This window comes from Eptatretus burgeri, chromosome 7, assembly GCF_056783735.1.
Source record: "Eptatretus burgeri isolate ZD-2024b chromosome 7, Ebu_testis_v1, whole genome shotgun sequence".
In the NCBI taxonomy this organism is placed as follows: Eukaryota; Metazoa; Chordata; class Myxini; order Myxiniformes; family Myxinidae; genus Eptatretus; species Eptatretus burgeri.
Window position 1 is genome coordinate 91,110,776 of NC_140967.1, and position 22,532 is coordinate 91,133,307.

Sequence of the window (22,532 nt, forward strand, 5' to 3'; positions counted from 1 at the left end):
CAAAAGGCAGAGAAACGTGATGACGTTGGGCAAAAAGATCGAGTTGTTAGATCGGATGGTTCGAGGAGAAAATGTGGCATCTGTAGTACGGGCTGCCATTACGGGGTCAATGATTGCAGGTAAAACCTTCCCCATTGTACTCTTCCTCACTCGTAAACCTTCATTTTCCTTCAAGCCCTCATTATCCTTCAAACCCAACCCCCAAACCATTGTCCCTCAAACGAAATCTCAAACGTTCATTTTCCAAGTCCGTATTTGAACCTCATTGCCAAACACTTAATTTCCGACTCCCGGATTCGAACTCCCGTTCTCAAACACGCATTCTCATGCACAGCTCATGAAACAAATCAAGGTGAAGGGATTTATGACGGAGCAACTTTTTAACACCAATGAGGCAGGATTATTCTTGAAGATGATGTCATCTCGTACCTCTCTCCCGAGCAGGGAAGATCGTAGTTCAAGGTAAGGTGATTTAAGGATCCTGTTTACCTTCTCCATTGTGGGTGTGGAAATGCTGCACGCACCTTCGTCATAAAGTTAATGCTGCTTTTCCTTTCGCTGAATCACCTTCCCCGCTCATCCCTTCCCCTGCTCCACACTACCCTCCCTCCTCGAAAAGCATCATCCCAAGCTAAATCTTGTGTTTTCTATTTACAGCAGATTTACGTCTCTTTACGGATCTGGATGAAATTTGGTGGGCAGGTTGGGTGTGTGACCACGACCATTTGGTTCGATTTTGGTGAAGATCCGGATCCGGATCTGGATACGAGAATTATTTAATTTTTAAAGTGATTCTTCACCATTGAGTGATGAGGCCAAAAACGATATATTGCATGATATCTCAAAAATGTAATGGACCCGATATGTTCTCGTGGATCAGGCATTACCTGGCGGACATATACGTTCTACCGAGTGCCCTAGTTTACACTGTATTTATTGTATTTCCATGTTTATTTTAATGTTACATGCTTTCTACATATATTTATGTGTTTATTTCAATGAAAATGTGTTTATTTATGGCTACCGTCGATCTTCCTCGATATCTTCTGGAAGCTCAGGAACTGAACCCCCCTCTTCCCATTGGCCCTTGGTTTCCACGATCGCAGTTTGAACTATTGCAGCATTTTCCAGGAACCTTGCCCCCACGATATTGGAGGGTTTCCTTCTAATGTTTATATTTTCGAATTTCTGACCTTGGAATGAAACTGAATGATAAATGGTCTCAGGTTGCAGCCTAATATCAGAAAATGGAAACTCCTCACTATCCACAAAAATCAATGCATCCCAAGAATGTACCTGCCGAGGAAAGTAGGAGGCAGTGGCCTGATGGAACTCAATAAAGTGCACACAGCGACGACTGTACGATTCGCAGAGTATTTGAAAAGATCAACAGACTACCCAATACAGTTTGTACACAAGCATGAACACAAGCCAGAAAAGGTGTCTCTCACTCACCTTGCAAAAAATTTCCAAAAATAGATGTGAATAGAAGATGTCATGCATCAAACTGAAATAGCAACAAATACAGCCCCAACGATTGCAAAAAAAAGGCAAAAGACAGATACAAGACAAAATATCAACAGATATGTGGTGACAACTGGGAGAAACACAAACGAGCAGGAAAATATAAAAAAGAGTTGGACAGATTGGGGATTAAAGAAGAAGGATCACTGGAATGGCGAAGAAGAGGTCAGCTCAATTGGGATGGAGAACGAATCATAATAAATGCCCAAGATCAAGAACACTACACAAATGGCAAGACTGAGCCAATTGGACAAGTGTAGGTTCTGCAAGGTAGAGACAGAAAGTACGAGCCACCTCCTATGGGGATGTAAAATACTCACGTCAGAACAGCTGTACACACAGAGGCACAACAAGGTATGCAGTCATCCAGTGGCAGATCTGCTGAAACACAGCACTGTGACCGGACATAGTACTCAGATACCAAAAGGAAAAGGTAGCATTGTTCATTGAGGTTTCAGTACCCAGTGATTTTGGTCTAAATAACACAGGAATCAAGAAAATGACCAAATATCAAGACCTCAAAAATGAAGTGAAACGATCCAGGAAGCTGTACAGCACCAAAATTGTATCAGTGATAATTGGAGCAATGGGAATGATAAAGATGAATCTTACAAAGATTCAACGAACCAGCCTTGGGAACAGCCCTGGGAAAATTCTCAGAACTGCCTTGCAGAGTAAGGAATGTTTCTGGTTCAAATGGCCAAAAGTGTTTGGCAGATCCGACACTCCAATCCCCATGTCTTTAATACTTTAAAATAGACGCAAGCTGGGTCCGTCATCTATTTATAATTCCAGCAATGTGTATGTGTATGTGTATGTGTATGTGTATGTGTATGTGTATGTGTATGTGTATGTGTATGTGTATGTGTATGTGTATGTGTATGTGTATGTGTATGTGTATGTGTATGTGTATGTGTATGTGTATGTGTATGTGTATGTGTATGTGTGTGTGTGTGTGTGTGTGTGTGTGTGTGTGTGTGTGTGTGTGTGTGTGTGTGTGTGTGTGTGTGTGTGTGTGTGTGTGTGTGTGTGTGTGTGTGTGTGTGTGTGTGTGTGTGTGTGTGTGTGTGTGTGTGTGTGTGTGTGTGTGTGTGTGTGTGTGTGTGTGTGTGTGTGTGTGTGTGTCTGAGACTGCTGTTTCTCGACAACCACTGGTCCGATCTAATTGAAACTTGCCAGCTATATTGCTGGGGACCTGAATATGTGCCTTTTCAAGGTTTGATATTAATCGGACAAGTGTTTCCCAAGTTATAGCCATTTATTTACCAAACCAATGACAAGACATGCTGCTGCATAGGCGTGGCTGCGTAGGCCGGTGCGCGGCAGGCCGACGATGATGTCACGGGCTGTGCCGGTTACGATGGGGATTGGTGCCTTAGTTACCGTGGCGTGGGAGTGGCAATGGTCAATGGCAGTGAATGTCATGGCAAGCAAAGACAGGGAGGTGAACTTGATTTTAATTTGGATTTTAATTAACTCTGTGTGTGTAAGTATCACAGCAGTTGTTCCTTCAATTATTATTATTATTATTATTTTATTTTTTTTGTATACCTTGGTCGAGGCTCGTATGAGAGCTAACACACAACTCACAGCAAGGAGGCATGAGACAAGAGGGGCGGGAGTGGAAGGGACAAAACAGTGGGGAACAGACACATTAGGTGAACTGTGGAAGGGAGAGGGATGGGGATGGGATGGGGAACATGGCGAAGAGAAGATGGACATTTCAGGGACTTTCAGGAAGGAAAGTAGGAGAAATGAAGGAAGTGGGCTTGGGTGGATTATCGGGGGTAGAAAAGATCGAGGATTTCGATGGGGGAAGATAAGAGGTGGTGGTGAACAGCTGTTTTGAAGGCCTGGAGGGAAGAATGGGAAAGAATAGAGCGAGGAAGTTTATGCAAGTGATAATTCGTGGAATGCATGTGAACATCCCGTAGGGGCACGCACCACTTCCGGAGAGCGATGACTTACTGTATTCCAATAATTTCTCGATTTCTTATGCGCATTTATAGATAAACACAATGCCCCAATCCAGTCGTCGTTTACGAGAGTGAAGGAACGGCCTGTGTGGTTGTTTGAAAGGTTTTTTTTTTTTTTTTTGGTTTGCACATACGGCCACGCACATACGGGCATGTACTAGTATAAAATTTTTTTTAAAAACAGATGGTTCTAATCAAGCAGTTTGTAGAGCGCTCATCAAGTGGCTTAAGCACTCAAGCAAGCACTCCAACGAAACGGTTGAAGTAAGCATTGTATCACCATGGCCGACAAACCGGTTGAAAAGGAATGGCTGACTTGGGAAGCAATTAGCAATGTATACAGCGATTCGTCGGAATAAAGATCAGCGATCATTGATCGGCAATGTACACAGTGAGTCATCTAAGATAATATGGAATAGGCAAAGCCAAGAAGCGAACGTAGAATTCTTCTTACATTCGATGTTGCAATTTCCGGTTACTTCGGCCTGGATTCGGGATCAGCGATCAAATAATGTAAATCACGATTAAAAATTATTTTTTGATGATGCAGGAGATATCTTTATTATAAAATTAGGTAGATTTAAAACTGCAAGAGTATTTACTCTCGAGTTTTGTCATTAATTTTTTAGTCATAAAGGTGTGATTGGGTATACTATAGATCAAATTAATTATTTGTGCATTTCTATAACCGGCATAACACTACTGCATATTACCTCAACATTACCTTCACAACAACTACACCGCCTAGAACAGGATCTCATCTGAAAAAATAAATATTACCTCAATATTACCTTCACAACAACAACTACACCACCAAGAACAGGATCTCATCTAAAAAAATAAATATTACCTCAACATTACCTTCACAACAACAACTACACCACCCAGAACAGGCTCTCATCTGAAAAAAAAATATTACCTCAACATTACCTTCACAACAACGACACCGCCGAGAACAGGATCACATCTAAAAAAATTAATATTACCTCAACATTACCTTCACAACAACAACTACACTGCTGAGAACAGGATCTCATCTGAAAAAATAAATGTTACCTCAACATTACTTTCACAACAACGACACCGCCAAGAACAGGATCTCATCTAAAAAAATAAATATTACCTCAACATTACCTTCACAACAACTACACCGCCTAAAACAGGATCTCATCTGAAAAAATAAATATTACCTCAACATTATACCTCAACATTACCTTCACAACAACAACTACACCACCTAGAACAGGATCTCATCTGAAAAAAAAAAATGTTACCTCAACATTATACCTCAACAACTACACCGCCTAGAACAGGATCTCATCTAAAAAAATAAATGTTCCCTCAACATTACTTTCACAACAACTACACCGCTGAGAACAGGATCTCATCTGAAAAAAACGTGACCTCAACATTACCTTCACAACAACTACACCACCTAGAACAGGATCTCATCTAAAAAAAAAAAAAATCCTCAACATTATACCTCAACATTACCTTCACAACAACAACTACACCGCCTAGAACAGGATCTCATCTAAAAAAATTAATATTACCTCAACATTATACCTCAACATTACCTTCACAACAACAACTACACCGCCTACAACAGGATCTCATCTAAAAAAATTAATGTTACCTCAACATTATACCTCAACATTACCTTCACAACAACTACACCGCCTAGAACAGGATCTCATCTCAAAAAATAAATATTACCTCAACATTATACCTCAACATTACCTTCACAACAACAACTACACCGCCGAGAACAGGATCTCATCTAAAAAAAGAAATATTACCTCAACATTATACCTCAACATTACCTTCACAACAACGACACTGCCGAGAACAGGATCTCATCTAAAAAAAGAAATATTACCTCAACATTACCTTCACAACAACGACACTGCCGAGAACAGGATCTCATCTGAAAAAAAAAAAATCCTCAACATTACCTTCACAACAACGACACTGCCGAGAACAGGATCTCATCTAAAAAAATTAATATTACCTCAACATTATACCTTAACATTACGTTCACTACAACAACTACACCGCCAAGAACAGGATCTCATCTGAAAAAACAAAATGTTACCTCAACATTACCTTCACAACAACAACTACACCACTTCGAACAGGATCTCATCTGAAAAAAAAATCCTCAACATTATACCTCAACATTACCTTCACAACAACTACACCGCCTACAACAGGATCTCATCTAAAAAAATAAATGTTACCTCAAGATTATCTTCACAACAACTACACCGCCTAGAACAGGATGACATCCAAAAAAATAAATATTACCTCAACATTATACCTCAACATTACCTTCACAACAACAACACCACCGAGAACAGGATCTCATCTAAAAAAAAAAAAAATTTTACCTCAACATTACCTTCACAACAACAACTACACCGCCCAGAACAGGATCTCATCTGAAAAAAAAAAATCCTCAACATTACCTTCACAACAACGACACTGCCGAGAACAGGATCTCATCTAAAAAAATTAATATTACCTCAACATTATACCTTAACATTACTTTCACTACAACAACTACACCGCCAAGAACAGGATCTCATCTGAAAAAACAAAATGTTACCTCAACATTACCTTCACAACAACAACTACACCACCTCGAACAGGATCTCATCTGAAAAAAAAAATCCTCAACATTATACCTCAACATTACCTTCACAACAACAACTACACCGCCTACAACAGGATCTCATCTAAAAAAATAAATGTTACCTCAAGATTATCTTCACAACAACAACTACACCGCCTCGAACAGGATGTCATCCAAAAAAATAAATATTACCTCAACATTATACCTCAACATTACCTTCACAACAACAACACCACCGAGAACAGGATCTCATCTAAAAAAAAAATAAATGTTACCTCAACATTACCTTCACAACAACAACTACACCGCCCAGAACAGGATCTCATCTGAAAAAAAAAAAAACCTCAACATTACCTTCACAACAACTACACCGCCTAGAATAGGATCTCATCTGAAAAAATTAATATTACCTCAACATTATACCTCCACAACAACAAATACACTGCTGAGAACAGGATCTCATCTGGAAAAAAAAATCCTCAACATTACCTTCACAACAACAACTACACCACCTAGAACAAGATCTCATCTAAAAAAAATTAATATTGCATCAACATTACCTTTACAACAATGACACCGCCTAGAACAGGATCTCATCTAAAAAAATTAATATTACCTCAACATTACCTTCACAACAACAACTACGCCGCCTACAACAGGATCTCATCTAAAAAAAATTAATGTTACCTCAACATTATACCTCAACAACTACACCGCCGAGAACAGGATCTCATCTAAAAAAAGAAATATTACCTCAACATTATACCTCAACATCATCTTCACAACAATAACAACACCGCCTAGAACAGGATCTCATCTAAAAAAAAAAAAAATCCTCAACATTACTTTCACAACAACGACACTGCCGAGAACAGGATCTCATCTGAAAAAAATAAAAAAATCCTCAACATCATACCTCAACATTACCTTCACAACAACAACTACACCGCCTACAACAGGATGTCATCTAAAAAAATAAATCTTACCTCAACATTATACCTCAACATTACCTTCACAACAACAACACCACCTAGAACAGGATCTCATCTTAAAAAAAAATAAATGTTACCTCAACATTACCTTCACAACAACAACTACACCGCCCAGAACAGGATCTCATCTGAAAAAAAAAAAACCTCAACATTACCTTCACAACAACTACACCGCCTAGAATAGGATCTCATCTGAAAAAATTAATATTACCTCAACATTATACCTCCACAACAACAAATACACTGCTGAGAACAGGATCTCATCTGGAAAAAAAAAATCCTCAACATTACCTTCACAACAACAACTACACCGCCTAGAACAAGATCTCATCTAAAAAAAATTAATATTGCATCAACATTACCTTCACAACAATGACACCGCCTAGAACAGGATCTCATCTAAAAAAATTAATATTACCTCAACATTACCTTCACAACAACAACTACACCGCCTACAACAGGATCTCATCTAAAAAAAATTAATGTTACCTCAACATTATACCTCAACAACTACACCACCGAGAACAGGATCTCATCTAAAAAAAGAAATATTACCTCAACATTATACCTCAACATCATCTTCACAACAATAACAACAACACCGCCTAGAACAGGATCTCGTCTAAAAAAAAAAAAAAATCCTCAACATTACCTTCACAACAACGACACTGCCGAGAACAGGATCTCATCTGAAAAAAATAAAAAAAAATCCTCAACATCATACCTCAACATTACCTTCACAACAACAACTACACCGCCTACAACAGGATCTCATCTAAAAAAATAAATCTTACCTCAACATCATACCTCAACATTACCTTCACAACAACAACTACACCGCCTACAACAGGATCTCATCTAAAAAAATAAATCTTACCTCAACATTATACCTCAACATTACCTTCACAACAACAACACCACCTAGAACAGGATCTCATCTAAAAAAAAATAAATGTTACCTCAACATTACCTTCACAACAACAACTACACCGCCCAGAACAGGATCTCATCTGAAAAAAAAAAAATCCTCAACATCACCATCACAACAACTACACCACCTAGAATAGGATCTCATCTGAAAAAATTAATATTACCTCAACATTATACCTCCACAACAACAAATACACTGCTGAGAACAGGATCTCATCTGGAAAAAAAAAATCCTCAACATTACCTTCACAACGACAACTACACCGCCAAGAAAAGGATCTCATAAAAAATAAATTATTGTTACCTCAACATTACCTTCACAACAACTACACCGCCATAAACAGGATCCCATCTAAAAAAATTAATACAAGAAGCGAACGTAGAATTCTTCTTACATTCGCTTCTGACTTTACCTATAACTTATTCACAACTGTATACGCAATTTCCGGTTACTTCGACTGGATTCGGGATCAGCGATCAAATAATGTAAATTCCGATTAAAAATTATTTTTTGATGATGCGGGAGATATCTTTATTAAAATCAGTGGAGGAAATATGCACCATCTCTGATATTTGGGTTTTTCATGTCTCTGATGATGCGTTTATCTCCCGGCATGCATCATTCCCCATGCAAAAAACCGGAAGCAAAAAAAAACCGGAAGCAAAAAAAACCTGGAAGCAAAAGGGTCATAGCCAACGACACGGATTCCAAATTGCCAGGGTATTGTGTTGTTGTTTCGTATTCTCTCATGTGCACGCGTTAAGTATGAAGCTCACTACGTTCGCTATAAAGCTCTTTTTAACCACTGACTGATATTAAAGATCGGTACCTTCCAGGTGATGTAGGAAGCTGAAATTGTGTGCCGCTGGACATTGAAGCCGGTACACCTGAAAAAAAAAATCACTGAATTGTTGGACAACATCCATAAATGAAAACATAAGTAAATGAAAAAAAATGCAGGTGAGCGACCTGAGACAATGGGGAAGCAGGGTAATTTTGTGTGCCGATGGACATCGAAGCCAATACACCAGGAAAAAAAAAAATCACAGAACCATCGGAAAGCATCCGTAAATGAAAAAAAATTAAAATAAATAGATGAAAATTCAAATGCAGGTGAGCGACCCGAGACAATGGAGAAGCATGGTTCGTATGCATACACAATGTGTAAGCACACCTCGCTAGTAGATATAAAGATCAGCGATGGAAACAGCGATTCTTAGGTATGAAGATCAGCGATCAGTGCAGTAATTGTGACTGGTGGACACATGATCTGGCTGGGGATCTTCAAATAGATTGACCGCTGGAGTCGTATTTACCCACTGCCGCAAGCAAAACCCCTTTCCCACAACTGCACCCACGTAACCAATGAATTAACACGAGTCTTAATAATCTATCTTCAGGCCTCAGTCATTCCACAGAATATTGACAACAGATAAGAGATAGACAAGACAGAAATACTCTGGCTGTGTCTGGCAGGACACAGCAGGAACAGATGCGGAGAGTTAGCCCAGGAGCGACCTCGCTGCAGGTCACGGTCAGCGTGGAGCTTGTGAGGAGGAGGAGGAGAGGCATGGCTGGCTGGATGGGGGCGTGGCTTTGCGAGGCAGCGCAGCAGGCTCCAGGCGCAGCCGTTTGTGAGGATGATCTCGGGTGTCTCCTCCTTCCCCTTGTGGCACCTGCTTTTAAAATCTCTGGCCCCCACTTCACACCATGATGTACTGCACCCCTTCCCTCTCATTCATCATTGGCCCAAAGGTCCACTTGATGGGTAGAGGACTGCCCTTCTCTGACTTGTCATCCCGGGGCAGCCCTCCCCTTTCTGTGGGTCTGCTGGAACGTAGCATTCCACCACATGGCAATCACAGATGCTAAAGGAGACAAATGACAGATTACAAAGGGTGGAACATAAAATGAAGTCTCTCAGGGTTGGTGGCTTTGAGCCACATACACTGGGGAGGATGGACATCATCTGTCGAGACATGTACTGTAAGTGATGCATATCTAATGTCATGATTAAATTACCTCACACTTCCTCTGTTGCATTTATGACAGCGATAACTAAACTATACGAAGCAATGTTACCCCCGCAGGAGTAATTTTCACAACAATATGGAATAGACAACATTATGCACTTATTATCTTTATCTTTTTTTTCGAGAATGCTGTACTATATTAGTCATTTACTCGTTTACATACTCAGTACGCTTATCAAAATGTCTGTCCTGCACCAGGCCTTATGTGGGGCCTACGAGATAGGGCACATGCCAGCAGAAGACCTTGTTATGTCCATAAAACCTATAAAACAACACCATCTGCAAGGCACTTACTCCTAAACTCTTTCAGAACGGTTCACATTATGTTTTGGTGCTCTCTGATGCAAGAATTAAAGGTTTATAATACATATTTACCTGTAAGTCGACGAAATGGCAGTTTATTTATGACCACCATGGACACAGCCAATATGGGACTTTCAATATGGGCCATCGGGGAATGCTAATGAATATTGTTCGGCGAGATAAGGACTGCTAACTAAAATGGCTCACAAAGCTTCTAAAAGACGTCAAAAATACTTGGAAAAGTACCCGAGAGAAAGGATGTGCCTCTGCACAATGAAAGAGTTGGAGAACTCTCTCAGATCACCGACGGGGCTGACATCTTACAGCTGCCCTTACTGCAGATTCCTGATTATGTGGACCGGTGCAAGGCCTTTATTACTTTGGATGGGAACGTACTGTACAACCTGAAACGTCGACGGTCGCTGCCAGTGAGCAGACTTTGAACCTTGCGAGAGTGCCCCTTGTGAACATAGCAGACTTGGCAATTTATTTAATGGACGTTTGCAATTGGGATGATGATGCTGTGCATTATTACTAACAAAGTAATGGCAAACAACTTTTTGATTACGGACATCTTCACGACGTGAAGTTACATTAAAGCTTGTGCCAGCTATTATTTACGTGGGAGCCAGATACACCAGGCAGACTTTGCTGAGGGAGACACTGTATCTGGTTTGAGTGCTTAACAATGATGGGACAGTCATATATTTGGATTGTGAGTGCACAGGGTGGGTTTAAAATGAATTTTTAAAATGTTCGGTGGGGGTTGGGGAAGCGGGGCGTGGGAGCTGTTATAAGTATATGTTAAAAACACTATTTGACTTACAGATTTAGCTTCAGCACCAACAGGTTAAAATGCCAAATGGTGAAGACTGTCAGAAGTGAGTCACTGAAAACGCACACAGCACATGCGTGAAAGGCCTCAGTTGCGTTCACATGTCGTCAGTTTCAAAAGTCCAGTATTGGCAACAACGTAGGTAGCTGACGCAGTGACGTCATACGACAACGTATGTCGCTGATATGGTGATGTCACACAATTGTCTGCCAAAATTCGTACCTTTAATTGCAAACCCGAACTGCATTTACAAAACCCGATTGTTCACTATATCAGCGTTCCAAGTCGTGTGCAGATACACTACATGGCCAAAAGTATGTGGACACCTGCTCGTCCAAAATCTCATTCCAAAATCATGGGCATTAATATGTAGTTGGTCTCCCCCTTTGCTGCTATAACAGCCTCCACTCTTCTGAGAAGGCTTTCCACTCGATGTTGGAACATTGCTGTGGAGATTTGCTTCCATTCAGCCACAAGAGCATTAGTGAGGTCGGGCACTGATGTTGGGTGATTAGGCCTGCTCACAGTAGGCGTTCCAATTCATCCCAAAGATGTTCGCTGGGGTTGAGGTCAGGGTTCTGTGCAGGCCAATCAAGTTCTTCCATACCGATCTCGACAAACCATTTCTGTATGGACCTTGCTTTGTGCACAGGGGCATTGTCATGCTGAAATAGGAAAGGGCCTACCCCAAACTGTTGCCACAAAGTTGGAATTACAGAATCCTCTAGAAGCACATAATTGTGAAATAGCCGAATCCACTAATTAGAAAGGACGTCCGCATGCTTTTGGCCATGTAGGAAACTCACCGACAAAATTATTTTAAGAAAAACATGGCTATTCATTTTACAACATCTCTAACATTGACAACCCCAAAATTGGATGAACCAACAACAAAAAACTTGAGTTATTTCAAAAGTTAAAGGGAGGTAATTACAGAACTACTATTTTTAGTTACAGACGAGTCATGCTCCATTTTTTAAATATCTAAAAAAAAAAGTTGCATAGGTATATTTTTTTTCACATGTTACATTCTTTTTAGCAACACTCTCTTGATAAACTCAAAATCCTGGCATACTTCACACCTCAACTCCGGTTCCTTTTTTTCTCCAGTTTGCAGAACTGCCTCCTGGAGGCAGTTCAATCCCACTCTTCCTTCCCAGGCTAAATCTGGCAATACACCATCATCTCGTCATCCCCCTTCCCTCCGAAATTATTTCTACCACCATGAACTCCACCTTATCTCTATCTCTATCTCTATCTCTTTTTCCTGTTTATTAATGCCCTTGCTTTGCTCCATCGACTCATGGCCCAACACCCCACTGCCAGCATATTGTGTTTTTGCCCTCGGTCAACTTGCTCTTCCATGATCCTTGATATTGCATATAAACATTTTTTAGAAGATGTTAGTCTATTTTTTACGTGGATTATTCAGACATCAGTTGAAAATGGACAAATGAACACAGGATATAAGATATATACCTTGGTTCCCAACATTATGGGGCTGTGTGCTCACTCGAGAACTCTAAACACACCAACGAAGCAAAGGGATGTTTAGCTTTTTTAAATATTCAAGAATACAACTACTGTACAATTTTCCTTGAGTGCTGCATGTTTCCTCGTTTGTTGTGCCTTTTCAGGATGCTTTTCCAGTGCAGAAACAGAAATCATTCCCGGCGTGGGTGACTTTCATCATCGTACTCCTGGCAGGGATTCCCAGTGTTGTCATTCCAGCCTACATTATTGTAACATTGCTCTTTAAACTGTGGAGGCACTACAATCCACGACAAGACCGTAACCTTGTGATGGTCCCACCTTCTACAATCCTACCTCCAACATTTTCCTCAACCCACTTAACTCAAACCAGGAGCAGTTTTGTCTCGATTGACTCCAGTGGGATTGATCGCAGACCAGAGTTCATTGGGCATGTCAATCCGGTATATGAAGTGGAGTAGCTCGTGACAGATCCAACGCACTTTGTCGCCGTGGAAGGGAAATGTGGACTCTCTCGTACAATGATGGAAGACTTGGAGGGTTGGGGAGGGGGGGGAGTGTAATGGATTTGTGGTACTTTCGATATAGAGTTTGACTGAGAAGATACTTCTCCAGTTCACTCGTACTGGGTTTGGGCTAGGTTTTTTGGCTGCAGTAGGATCATTTGTTGGGGATTACTGAAGCAAGAGACCATGAGGTGAAAGGGTAAATGGGTTTATTTTTTCTTTGGTGTGAAGGAATTAATATTTTTGCACTAAAAATAATCAAAGAAGGCAATTTCTTTAACAAAAAAACCTTGAAAATTATAGCTTGTTATTGTGACCATCGCTGAAATTGTCTGAACAAAATGATGGTCTTATTTACTTTGCATTGTTTATCATCATTGGGATAAAACATCAGTTCTTTAAACCTTGTGTTCACGTGATGTTATTTTTAAAAGCGAAATATTAACGCTGCAAGAGAAAAATTAAACTTTTGCAAAATGTTTGCTCCTCTGTCTAAATGCAGCTTTCCTTACTCACCGTGACGTTTCTCTTTGTTCATTCTCTATCTATTCCTCTCCACCTGATTGTTTTGTTGAGCTTCCACTGTTTGTTTACCTTTTCCATAAGCTTTCATAGGCCATGGCTCAAATCTTATAATGTGACATTTCATGCAAATGTATTGGGGCAACGTTTTGTTCTCACCACATAAATTACTGGTATAACATCTTTCAAACGAGAAAAGGTTCCCATGTTTTTGTTTGCAAGTTAATCATGTTGTTGTTTCGTATGCAACCTGTGGCTGCTGGTTGCATCACTTTCTGGAAGCACAACTGTGCTACTGAAGCGCCCCTTTTACAAGTAACTGGTACTCATTGGCCGAGTTCGGAAGGATGACAGGCTGAGTCAAGCCACCTGCTGTTATATCAACAGCACGACAGGGGCTCAAACTCAAGACCATCCATCCATCCATTGGGACCATTCTCTGTGCAGAGCATCGGTGCTGCTGAAGCAGTCTTGGGCTATTAGGCACAATCCTGGATGGGTCGCCACTCCGACACAGGATACTCGAATGGCTCAATCATCCCAGCAAGGTGGTACTCATTTTGTCAACCTCAGAAGGATGACAGGCTGAGTCAACCCACCTGGTATTAATGAAACGGAAAAGCAGGATTTGAACTCAAGACCCTAAGCTCTTAAGCCAGCCACCTTAACTGTAAAGCTAACACCAGGCTTAAGTTAATAAGAAAACTTCAGTAGAACATACTGTTAAAATATGTACACAGGTTTTCTCCCCTGCCAGTCGGGGGCAGTGCAATTGGCATCAGTTGGTTGGCAACAGTCAATCAGATCTGTGCATTTTCCAACATGGCAGCCCCCATGAAATGCTGTGTGTATATGGTTCATGAAGAAAATGAAGCTATTCTACAATTTCCTTAAATCAGTTGGACAAAGTTCATTAATCCACTTGCAAGATGGAAGAATTTAGACTTTATATTGAAATAGAAAGGAAAATATCAGACTGGTTCACAAATTTAAGTCTGGAATCTCAGCTAGATCCTGCACTGAGGTACGACAGAAAATGTGACAGCAGCTTCACAGATATAACGAAGATTGACAGGGTGGAAAAAAACGTGTGTCAAAGTTACCAAGAACCTCAACATGTGATGGACACAGTGGATCCTTGTCGAGAAAGACTAGAACTTCTGGTGGCCTTGGAAAAACTGGTGCTCCCAGGAGAAATCAACACTTCTTGCCAAAACAGTGCAACATCTGCTAGAAGGAAAAGTATTGTGCAGAGACCATCAATGAAACTATGAATATAAAGCGTCTCATCTTGTAACTATGAGTCAGGTAAGATGTAATAGACCTGTCCATTGCCTGGCCACACACCCAAAATGAAAATCCTGAATGCTGTGAAAATATGCATTGACTAAAAAAAACGTTCTGACTGTTTTAACCAGGGTGTTTGATTATATAGAACTCTGACGGTACATGTAAAGACTGGATCCTTCAAATATGCACTGTAACATTTATCACAGTATACCATCATGTAAACTGGAAATGTTTACACCATCATGTTAACAATAAATGTTTACACTGTCATGTAAACTGGAAATGTTTACACCATGTAAACCATAAATGTTTACACAGTCATGTAAACTGAAAATGTTTACACCATGTAAACGATAAATGTTTACACCGTCATGTAAACTGGAAATGCTTACACCATGTAAACGATAAATGTTTACACCATGTAAACGGGAAATGCAAAAACGAAGGGAATAATAAAATGTTTGTTCCTTTTGAGGTTTTGGGTAATTGATTTTGGCAATGTCATCTGTGTTTCATGGACTTTTGAATGTTCAGCCTTGTATCTACAGTGGCCTGCAAAAGTATTGTTACGGTTCTCGGAACCATATGCATACAACATACAGGTGTCCCACGTCAGTTATTCCATTAGTATACGTGCAGATAGATCCCTTCCTTGTGTGTAGTGGGGAAAAAACACGGGGGTGCATTGCGATGGGATTTTAATTAGGTTAATAAATCATTTTCTCCCCTTTTATTTTATTTCCCCTTTTATTTGAATCACGGTACCTTCATCTCGCTTGCCTCACACCCTCGCCTCACTTCCCACAGCATGACGAGCGCCGACCCAGAGACTCGTTTTCCAAGTCAAAATCCTGACGTTCGCTGTGGCAGTTCCATCTCGGCTTCCACCTTCCCAAACCCAAACACGTGGTGTGGGCGGGCCTTGCCGGCCTCTGGCGAGACCCCGCCCAAGAAGGCGGACCGCATGAAGGCCCGGTCCAATCAGGATGAACAATGACGTCGGCTTCGCCATGGCTCCACCCCCGAACTCCATGATCTATAAAATACGAAGCAATCCTCAGAGTAGAGTGGTATGGGATGAAAAGGAGTTCGTTGGAATGGGAGAAGGATTGGAAGGTTGCAGTTGTTATTGACGGGGTCGTTGTGAAGGTGTTCCGCTTTTTGGCTCTGACCACGTCCCACCTCGACGGCCCGACTGCTGGTCCACGCACACCTGACCTCGACCGGGTCTCTTGCCTGGTCCTGTCGACTGCTCCATTTCTCGCCTCGGACTCCGTTCTCTCCACTCAAGCTCCTTGACGGACACGATCTCCACACGTGCGGCTGTGGACTGAACCGCACGACCTTTGTCAGGTGCCGCACCAGGAGCACCCTTTCCCCTGAAACGCTCAGGTACCAGAAACTGTGACAGCAACTCCCTCCCTCCCTGGCTGCAAAAGGTCCCCTTTTCTTTTCATTGGGTTTATTTTGTCTGAGTGTGGGTCTGAGTGTGTTGGCGCCTGTCCGGTAGATAAGCCTGTGTAAGATTTTCATTGTTGTAGTTGCTGCTTTTATTAGTCTCGCGTTAAGTCTGCTCTGTGTCCGCTTTTGTAAGTTGCTTGTATAATTGCCACACCACACCTCTCTCATCTCTCCCCTGCATTACATACCGAATAAACCTTTTTGTTGTGCCACATGCTTTTCCCCGATTATTGTAAACTAGTGCATGCCCGTAGGTGTGTGCCCGTAGGTGTGTGCCCGTAGGTGCAAACAAAACAAAACAAAAAACTTTCAAACCGCATGCCAGAACAGTCTTCTGTACAGGGGATAGGAGTCATCAGAGAAGCTTGTCGTTTCTCGTAGGGCTTTGTGATAGTCCTTTGTGCACTTCCGGTCTGCCATGCAAAGGCTCGAGATGTTCCATTCCCCACATGGGCCGTGAATCATGTGTGATGTCACGATACGGTGTAGTTCCGGATTTGTGTGTTTGTCAGGAATCTCAGGAGAGACCACGCAATCGACATCTGCTGGTGTTCTGGGCTTGTCGCGAGGTACCACGGTCAGGAGCATGTGTATATGGGGAAGGTGACACTTTTGCGTTTCCTTCACCATCACATAAGCGTCCACATGCCCCAAGATGTCATTCTTGAGGAGGTCTGCTTTGAGTGCTTCCACCTTCATATGAAACACCCGGGCGATGATATCAGGTCTTTCATTGGCTGACTGACCCTCAAAAAGTGATTTTTAATTTCTGGCCATTTTGGGTTGCAGGTGAATGTTAGGAAAAAGTCAGGTTTTCCCTTGACTCGGACCAAAGCCATTGCATCCTGAAACTCTTTCGCATACCAACGTGGTGACCCATAAATTGACGGCGCAGAATGGTGAGGCGTCCAGGTAGCACCTCAGCGTCACTGTTCAACGCATCAACAATGATCTTATACTTTTCTGCCTTAATTGACTTCTGGTTGCAGCGAATCAAATTGAGACAGTGCGACTCAATTTTTGCCATCATGTCGCATACGTACTGCTGTGTCAACTTTCCACCACGAAGTAGTAGATTGAAGTGATGAGTAGGATCACGTACTTGGAGATGGTAGCGGTAGAAAGATGTTGGCGTTATCCCTGCTAACTCAGTGTGGTACCCCTGGGAGCCGCAGGGTAGCAGAAGTATGTATGATAGAGGGTCATACGCTGAATGCATAGCGTCTATTGTCTGTAAACCTCCTCCTCTGAGGTGAACACCAACTGCCAGCCTTCCAAACTGCTCTGTTGTCATTGCCCCTGGAGCAATGACAGCCACATCGCTGTCTGGTGAGGGAAGGTTGACGGTACCATGATGAAGGTCTCGGCGCCACGTGCGACCTGTTAACACAATTTTCAGTTCATTTGCGCTGTCATTATGAACCACAAACTCAATGGCTGATTTGAATTGCTGGACGTATGGGTTGCACTCATGAATGGCCTGTTGTGCTCTTAGCAAAAAATGCTCATTCAGGCTACTGTTCGAGGTGTGGGCACGACGAAACTCCAGCTCATGGGCTGGATCGTGAAAGTAGATCTGAGCAAAGCATGGGGTACAACCCAGATCGGCAAGAGGAGCAACAATGTAATGGTAAACCTTACCTTGTATGCGCACTCCAGGATTGAAGCCAGGCATACCTATCTCTCGGACACCGATACTTGTCATTGCCAGTGCGTTGTTATACTGTTTCGCGCGCTTCACAAAGTCCTGGTTAAGGAAAAGGTTTTTAATAGCATCTGGAGGTTGTGATGGAATTGAACCAGGTTTTGGATTCGTAGGATCATGCTTAAGGTCGACCTTGCCGTGGTTGCAGCAAAATCCTCTTCTCTCCTCGGTCCACACAAAAACATCACAATGTGAGCATTTAGTGCATTGAAATAATGAGGTCCTGCTTAACGCGTGCCTGTACTCAACATGAAGTTGCTCTCGGAAGAAATCTGTATCATCGTATTGAGCAAGGTTGCGATTCTCACGGTGAGCCTGCTCTAGTCTTGCTGGACGTATGGGTTGCACTCATGAATGGCCTGTTGTGCTCTTAGCAAAAAATGCTCATTCAGGCTACTGTTCGAGGTGTGGGCACGATGGCGCAGGGCCTGATGTACGTCCTGATGGCGCAGGGCATCCCTTGCTTGCCGGTCTTCTCACTGGTGAGGGATTTCTTCTGCACGACGCCTTGCCTCGCGTTCAGTGTTGTCTGCCAAGCGAGCAGTTCGTTCTTCATCTGTTTCAGCTGCACGACACCTTGTCACGTGCGTAGCATCGCATGTCAAGTGAGCAGCTCGTTCTTCATCCGTTTCCTCTGCACGGCGCCTTGCCTCGCGTTCAGTGTTGTCTGCCAAGCGAGCAGTTCGTTCTTCATCCGTTTCTTCTGCATGACGCCTTGCCTCGCGTTCAGTGTTGTCTGCCAAGCGAGCAGTTCGTTCTTCATCCGTTTGAGCTGCACGACGCCTTGTCATGCGCGTTGCGTTGCGTGTCAAGCGAGCAGCTCGTGCTTCGTCAGATTCCATTGCGCGTGCACGACGCGCAGCTTCGTTCCTTCGCTGGCGTAAACGACGATTGGATTGGGGCATTGTGTTTAATAAAATCGAGAATGTACAGAAATTGAGAAAGAAAGAATACAGTAAGTCGATAAATCAAGAAAAAAAAAATCGAGAAAGAATACAGTAATCGTCACTGACTGGATTGAGGTATTGGGTTTAAGAAAATCGAGAAAGAAATCGAGAAAGTACAGAAATCGAGAAAGAAAGAATCGAGAAAGAAAGAATCGAGAAAGAATACAGTAATCGTCACTCTCCGGAAGTGAAGTCCTCACTGTCCGGAAGTTCGCATATGGCAGTTACGATTATTCGCAATTTATTCTTAATGGCCAATTATTCAATTAGCGCCAACGTATTTTGCCTTTTCCCAATGTCATCGCAAGGAAAAACACAAAGAGAAGAGGAAAGAGGAGAAAAAAAAACGTGCAAAAAATAATTTACTTCCTGCTTCGGAGCATACCAGCTAACTCTGATGTTCCCCAAATTTATGCACCGTCTAATATGAAAACGATCATAACTTGGGGAATTGTGTTTATCTATAAATGCGCATAAGAAATCGAGAAATTATTAGAATACACGAAAAAAAAAGTGCAAAAAAAATAATATACTTCCTGTTTCGGAGCATACCAGCACTCTGATCTTACTGAAATTTATACACCGTCTAATCGGAAAACGATCATAACTTGGGCCATTGTGTTTATCTATAAATGCGCATAAGAAATCGAGAAATTATTAGAATACACGAAGTCATCACTTTCCGGAAGCCCGTACGTTGTAACCTTAATGGGGAAACGCGGCTGAGCTTCCCTTCACCATCGGCCACGCCCACGCAACAACGTGTCTTGCCATTGGTTTGGTAAATGAATGGCCATAACTTGCGAAGCACTTGTCCGATTAATATCAAACCTTGAAAAGGCACATCCTCAGGTCCCCAGCAATATATCTGGCAAGTTTCAATTAGATCGGACCAGAGGTTGTCGAGAAACAGCGGTCACACACACACACACACACACACACACACACACACACACACACACACACACACACACACACACACACACACACACACACACACACACACACACACACACACACACACACACACACACACACACACACACACACACACACACACACACACACACACATTGCTGGAATTATAGATAGATAAATAATTGAAGAAATGTTCCCAGCTCGCCTTTGTCTTTTCCTCGTTTGGTCGAGCATGGTTCGAGTCTAAGTTTAGCCAGGTCTTTATTCCCGATAATCCATTCCTTCTAGCGGGTACATCCTTGGCAGTGCCGCTCGACTGCATCCGATTTGGAAAGGTAGTTGGTAGTTGGCAGAGTGATCCGGTTCGGGCAAGGCGTACCGAGGGCATGGTTCCCTGGTAGTTGAAACTGCGTGGTTAATTAGGTAACTTAGTTCTTCACAGGAGGACCCCATGCCACGTGGTTGAGGTATTGGCGTTCACGGTCGGTTAAGCGACCCGCCGCATCACGGAATTATCCGTGAGCGACGGCCTACAATTCCGGTGAGTCTGGTGGGAATTGACGTAGTTTCCCCCACCTCGTGGTCGTTCTCTCCGCCAGACCCCGACCCGCAACAATGTATTCACCCTCCTCGAAAGTTTTCACATTTTGATGCTTTCAAATCAAACTTTATTAACCCCCGCCAACCAACGAAGTTGGCGGGAGATATAGAAATGGGTTCCGTCCATTTGTCCGTCACATTTCGTTTCCGGAGCTTAACGACAAATCCCCTCAAGATATTGTTATGGCTGTGAAAATTCGCAAACCACGATTCAGGTCCCGTAGGTGAGATATCTCTTAAGTACATGTGTAGTTAGCCCAAATCCGTTGTCTCGAGGGAATTTATGTGATTCATTCGGGCTGCGATGCTTTGAGTTAGCCATTTTTTATTTTCGATCTTAATTTTGAACCAACCACGTCTCAACCGCCATCACACAACAACCACCAACCACAACGCCGCTTCACAACAACCACAACCACACCTGCCTCTCAACAACCACGCCATCCTCACCACTCCGCCAGCAACCGTCAACATCTCCACGAACACAAAAGGGGAACAACAACAACTCCCACCCCGATTTCTCTGGTAAACAAGTATGACGGTTGGAACTCAACTACTGATCCAGCCGATCTCTGTTGGAATTCCCCCCCCCCCCCGCGTGCCGCGAAGGGAGGGGCGGGGCGCCGGGGAAATAAAAGGGTGCACGGAGGCGCCGCTGGAGAGGTCAGGTCAGGGCGGTCAGTCAGAGTGTCAGTGTCAGTCGGCGGTTCATGGTCTTCTGCCCGCCTGGGTCTTGGAGAAGCGGTCCGTAGAGCGACCCGCTCGTTGGAGCTTGCAGTCGGTGGAGGGTCCGGGCGTCGCGGAGGGGACGCGGACTGGAGGCGCCGCTCTGCCAGCTGTGTCGCGCGGACCTGCGCGTTCACAAGGAGCGCCGGAGAGAACTCGCCCACCATCGCACCATGAGGGTGCAGGTAACCTGCAACGGTCTCGTGGGATTCGTTCGGTCTGCCAAGTCCCACGCTATAAAGGCCCACGGGCCCTGTCTGGCGCCCTTGTCTTTTGCTTTCGGATGAATGTTGTTGGTGCCGTCTGTAAAGTAGAACTGTATAAGTGTTGCCGTGTGTGCGCGTAGTCGGTGTTAACTCTGCGTCGTCGTTGCTTTTGTTTTGATTGCTATATGTGCATTTTGACTGTTTGGCTGTATATGTGTGCTTTCCGTACGTCGTGTAAATAAAGTGCTTGCATGTTGAACTGTGCCCGTTTCGCTTCGTCTCCTTCCTTTTAATTGACCCTCCATCCTGCTTCACGTAAAGGGTTCGTAGTGGGCTTAATACGCCCGGTAATTAATCGGAACCGTCGAGGCCGACGATAACACTGCTCGGTTATCACTGTAGCACGGAACGGACCGCTTAAGCGGTTCGTGTCCGGAGTCGGCCTGTGGCATGGTACGATCGCCCGGTCGACCATCCGCGCAGGTACTTAGGTAGATCGAATTTGGCGAGCAACCCTATCCTGTGCGGGTGGGCAATTGGCACGGTCGTGGTGGGGTTAAACCCCCACCCGTGACTAGATCCTGGCGTTCGTCCAAGAGGGTCACGACTGAATTGTCCGTCCGGTGGGCGACATGCCGCGATTCGAGTCACGTGGCCGTCCGCACGCCGGCGGGCGCGAATTCGCAACAATAGTTTACGAAATTTGGTACACATATCAAGCAAGTGGTGAACTGGTGCCTTTTGATATGTAGAGATTTCCCCCAAAAAAATTTCTGTCACTTTCCATGGAAACAAGTTGGGTATTAAGAAATAATTGAGGTTAACCTTCGTTTCCAGAGCATATTTGCAAAACTATGAACTATTTCTTTATGAAACTTGGTACACACATCAAGAATAAATTGAACTGGTGCCTTTTGCTACTTGTGAATTG

At 43.0% G+C, this 22,532-nt stretch overlaps 1 protein-coding gene across 1 annotated transcript in view; it reads left to right on the forward strand.

Annotated features, from left to right (window-relative positions):
• LOC147023779 (sodium-dependent neutral amino acid transporter B(0)AT1-like) overlaps window positions 1–15,524 on the forward strand; it is a 144,923-nt gene extending 129,399 nt beyond the window's left edge. Inside the window, exon 11 of the mRNA XM_085890357.1 lies at window positions 12,867–15,524. Coding sequence (XP_085746483.1) covers window positions 12,867–13,181 — 315 coding nt within the window. The 3' untranslated portion in view covers window positions 13,182–15,524. The remainder of the gene's footprint in view (window positions 1–12,866) is intronic.
• Window positions 15,525–22,532: the final 7,008 nt, after the last annotated feature.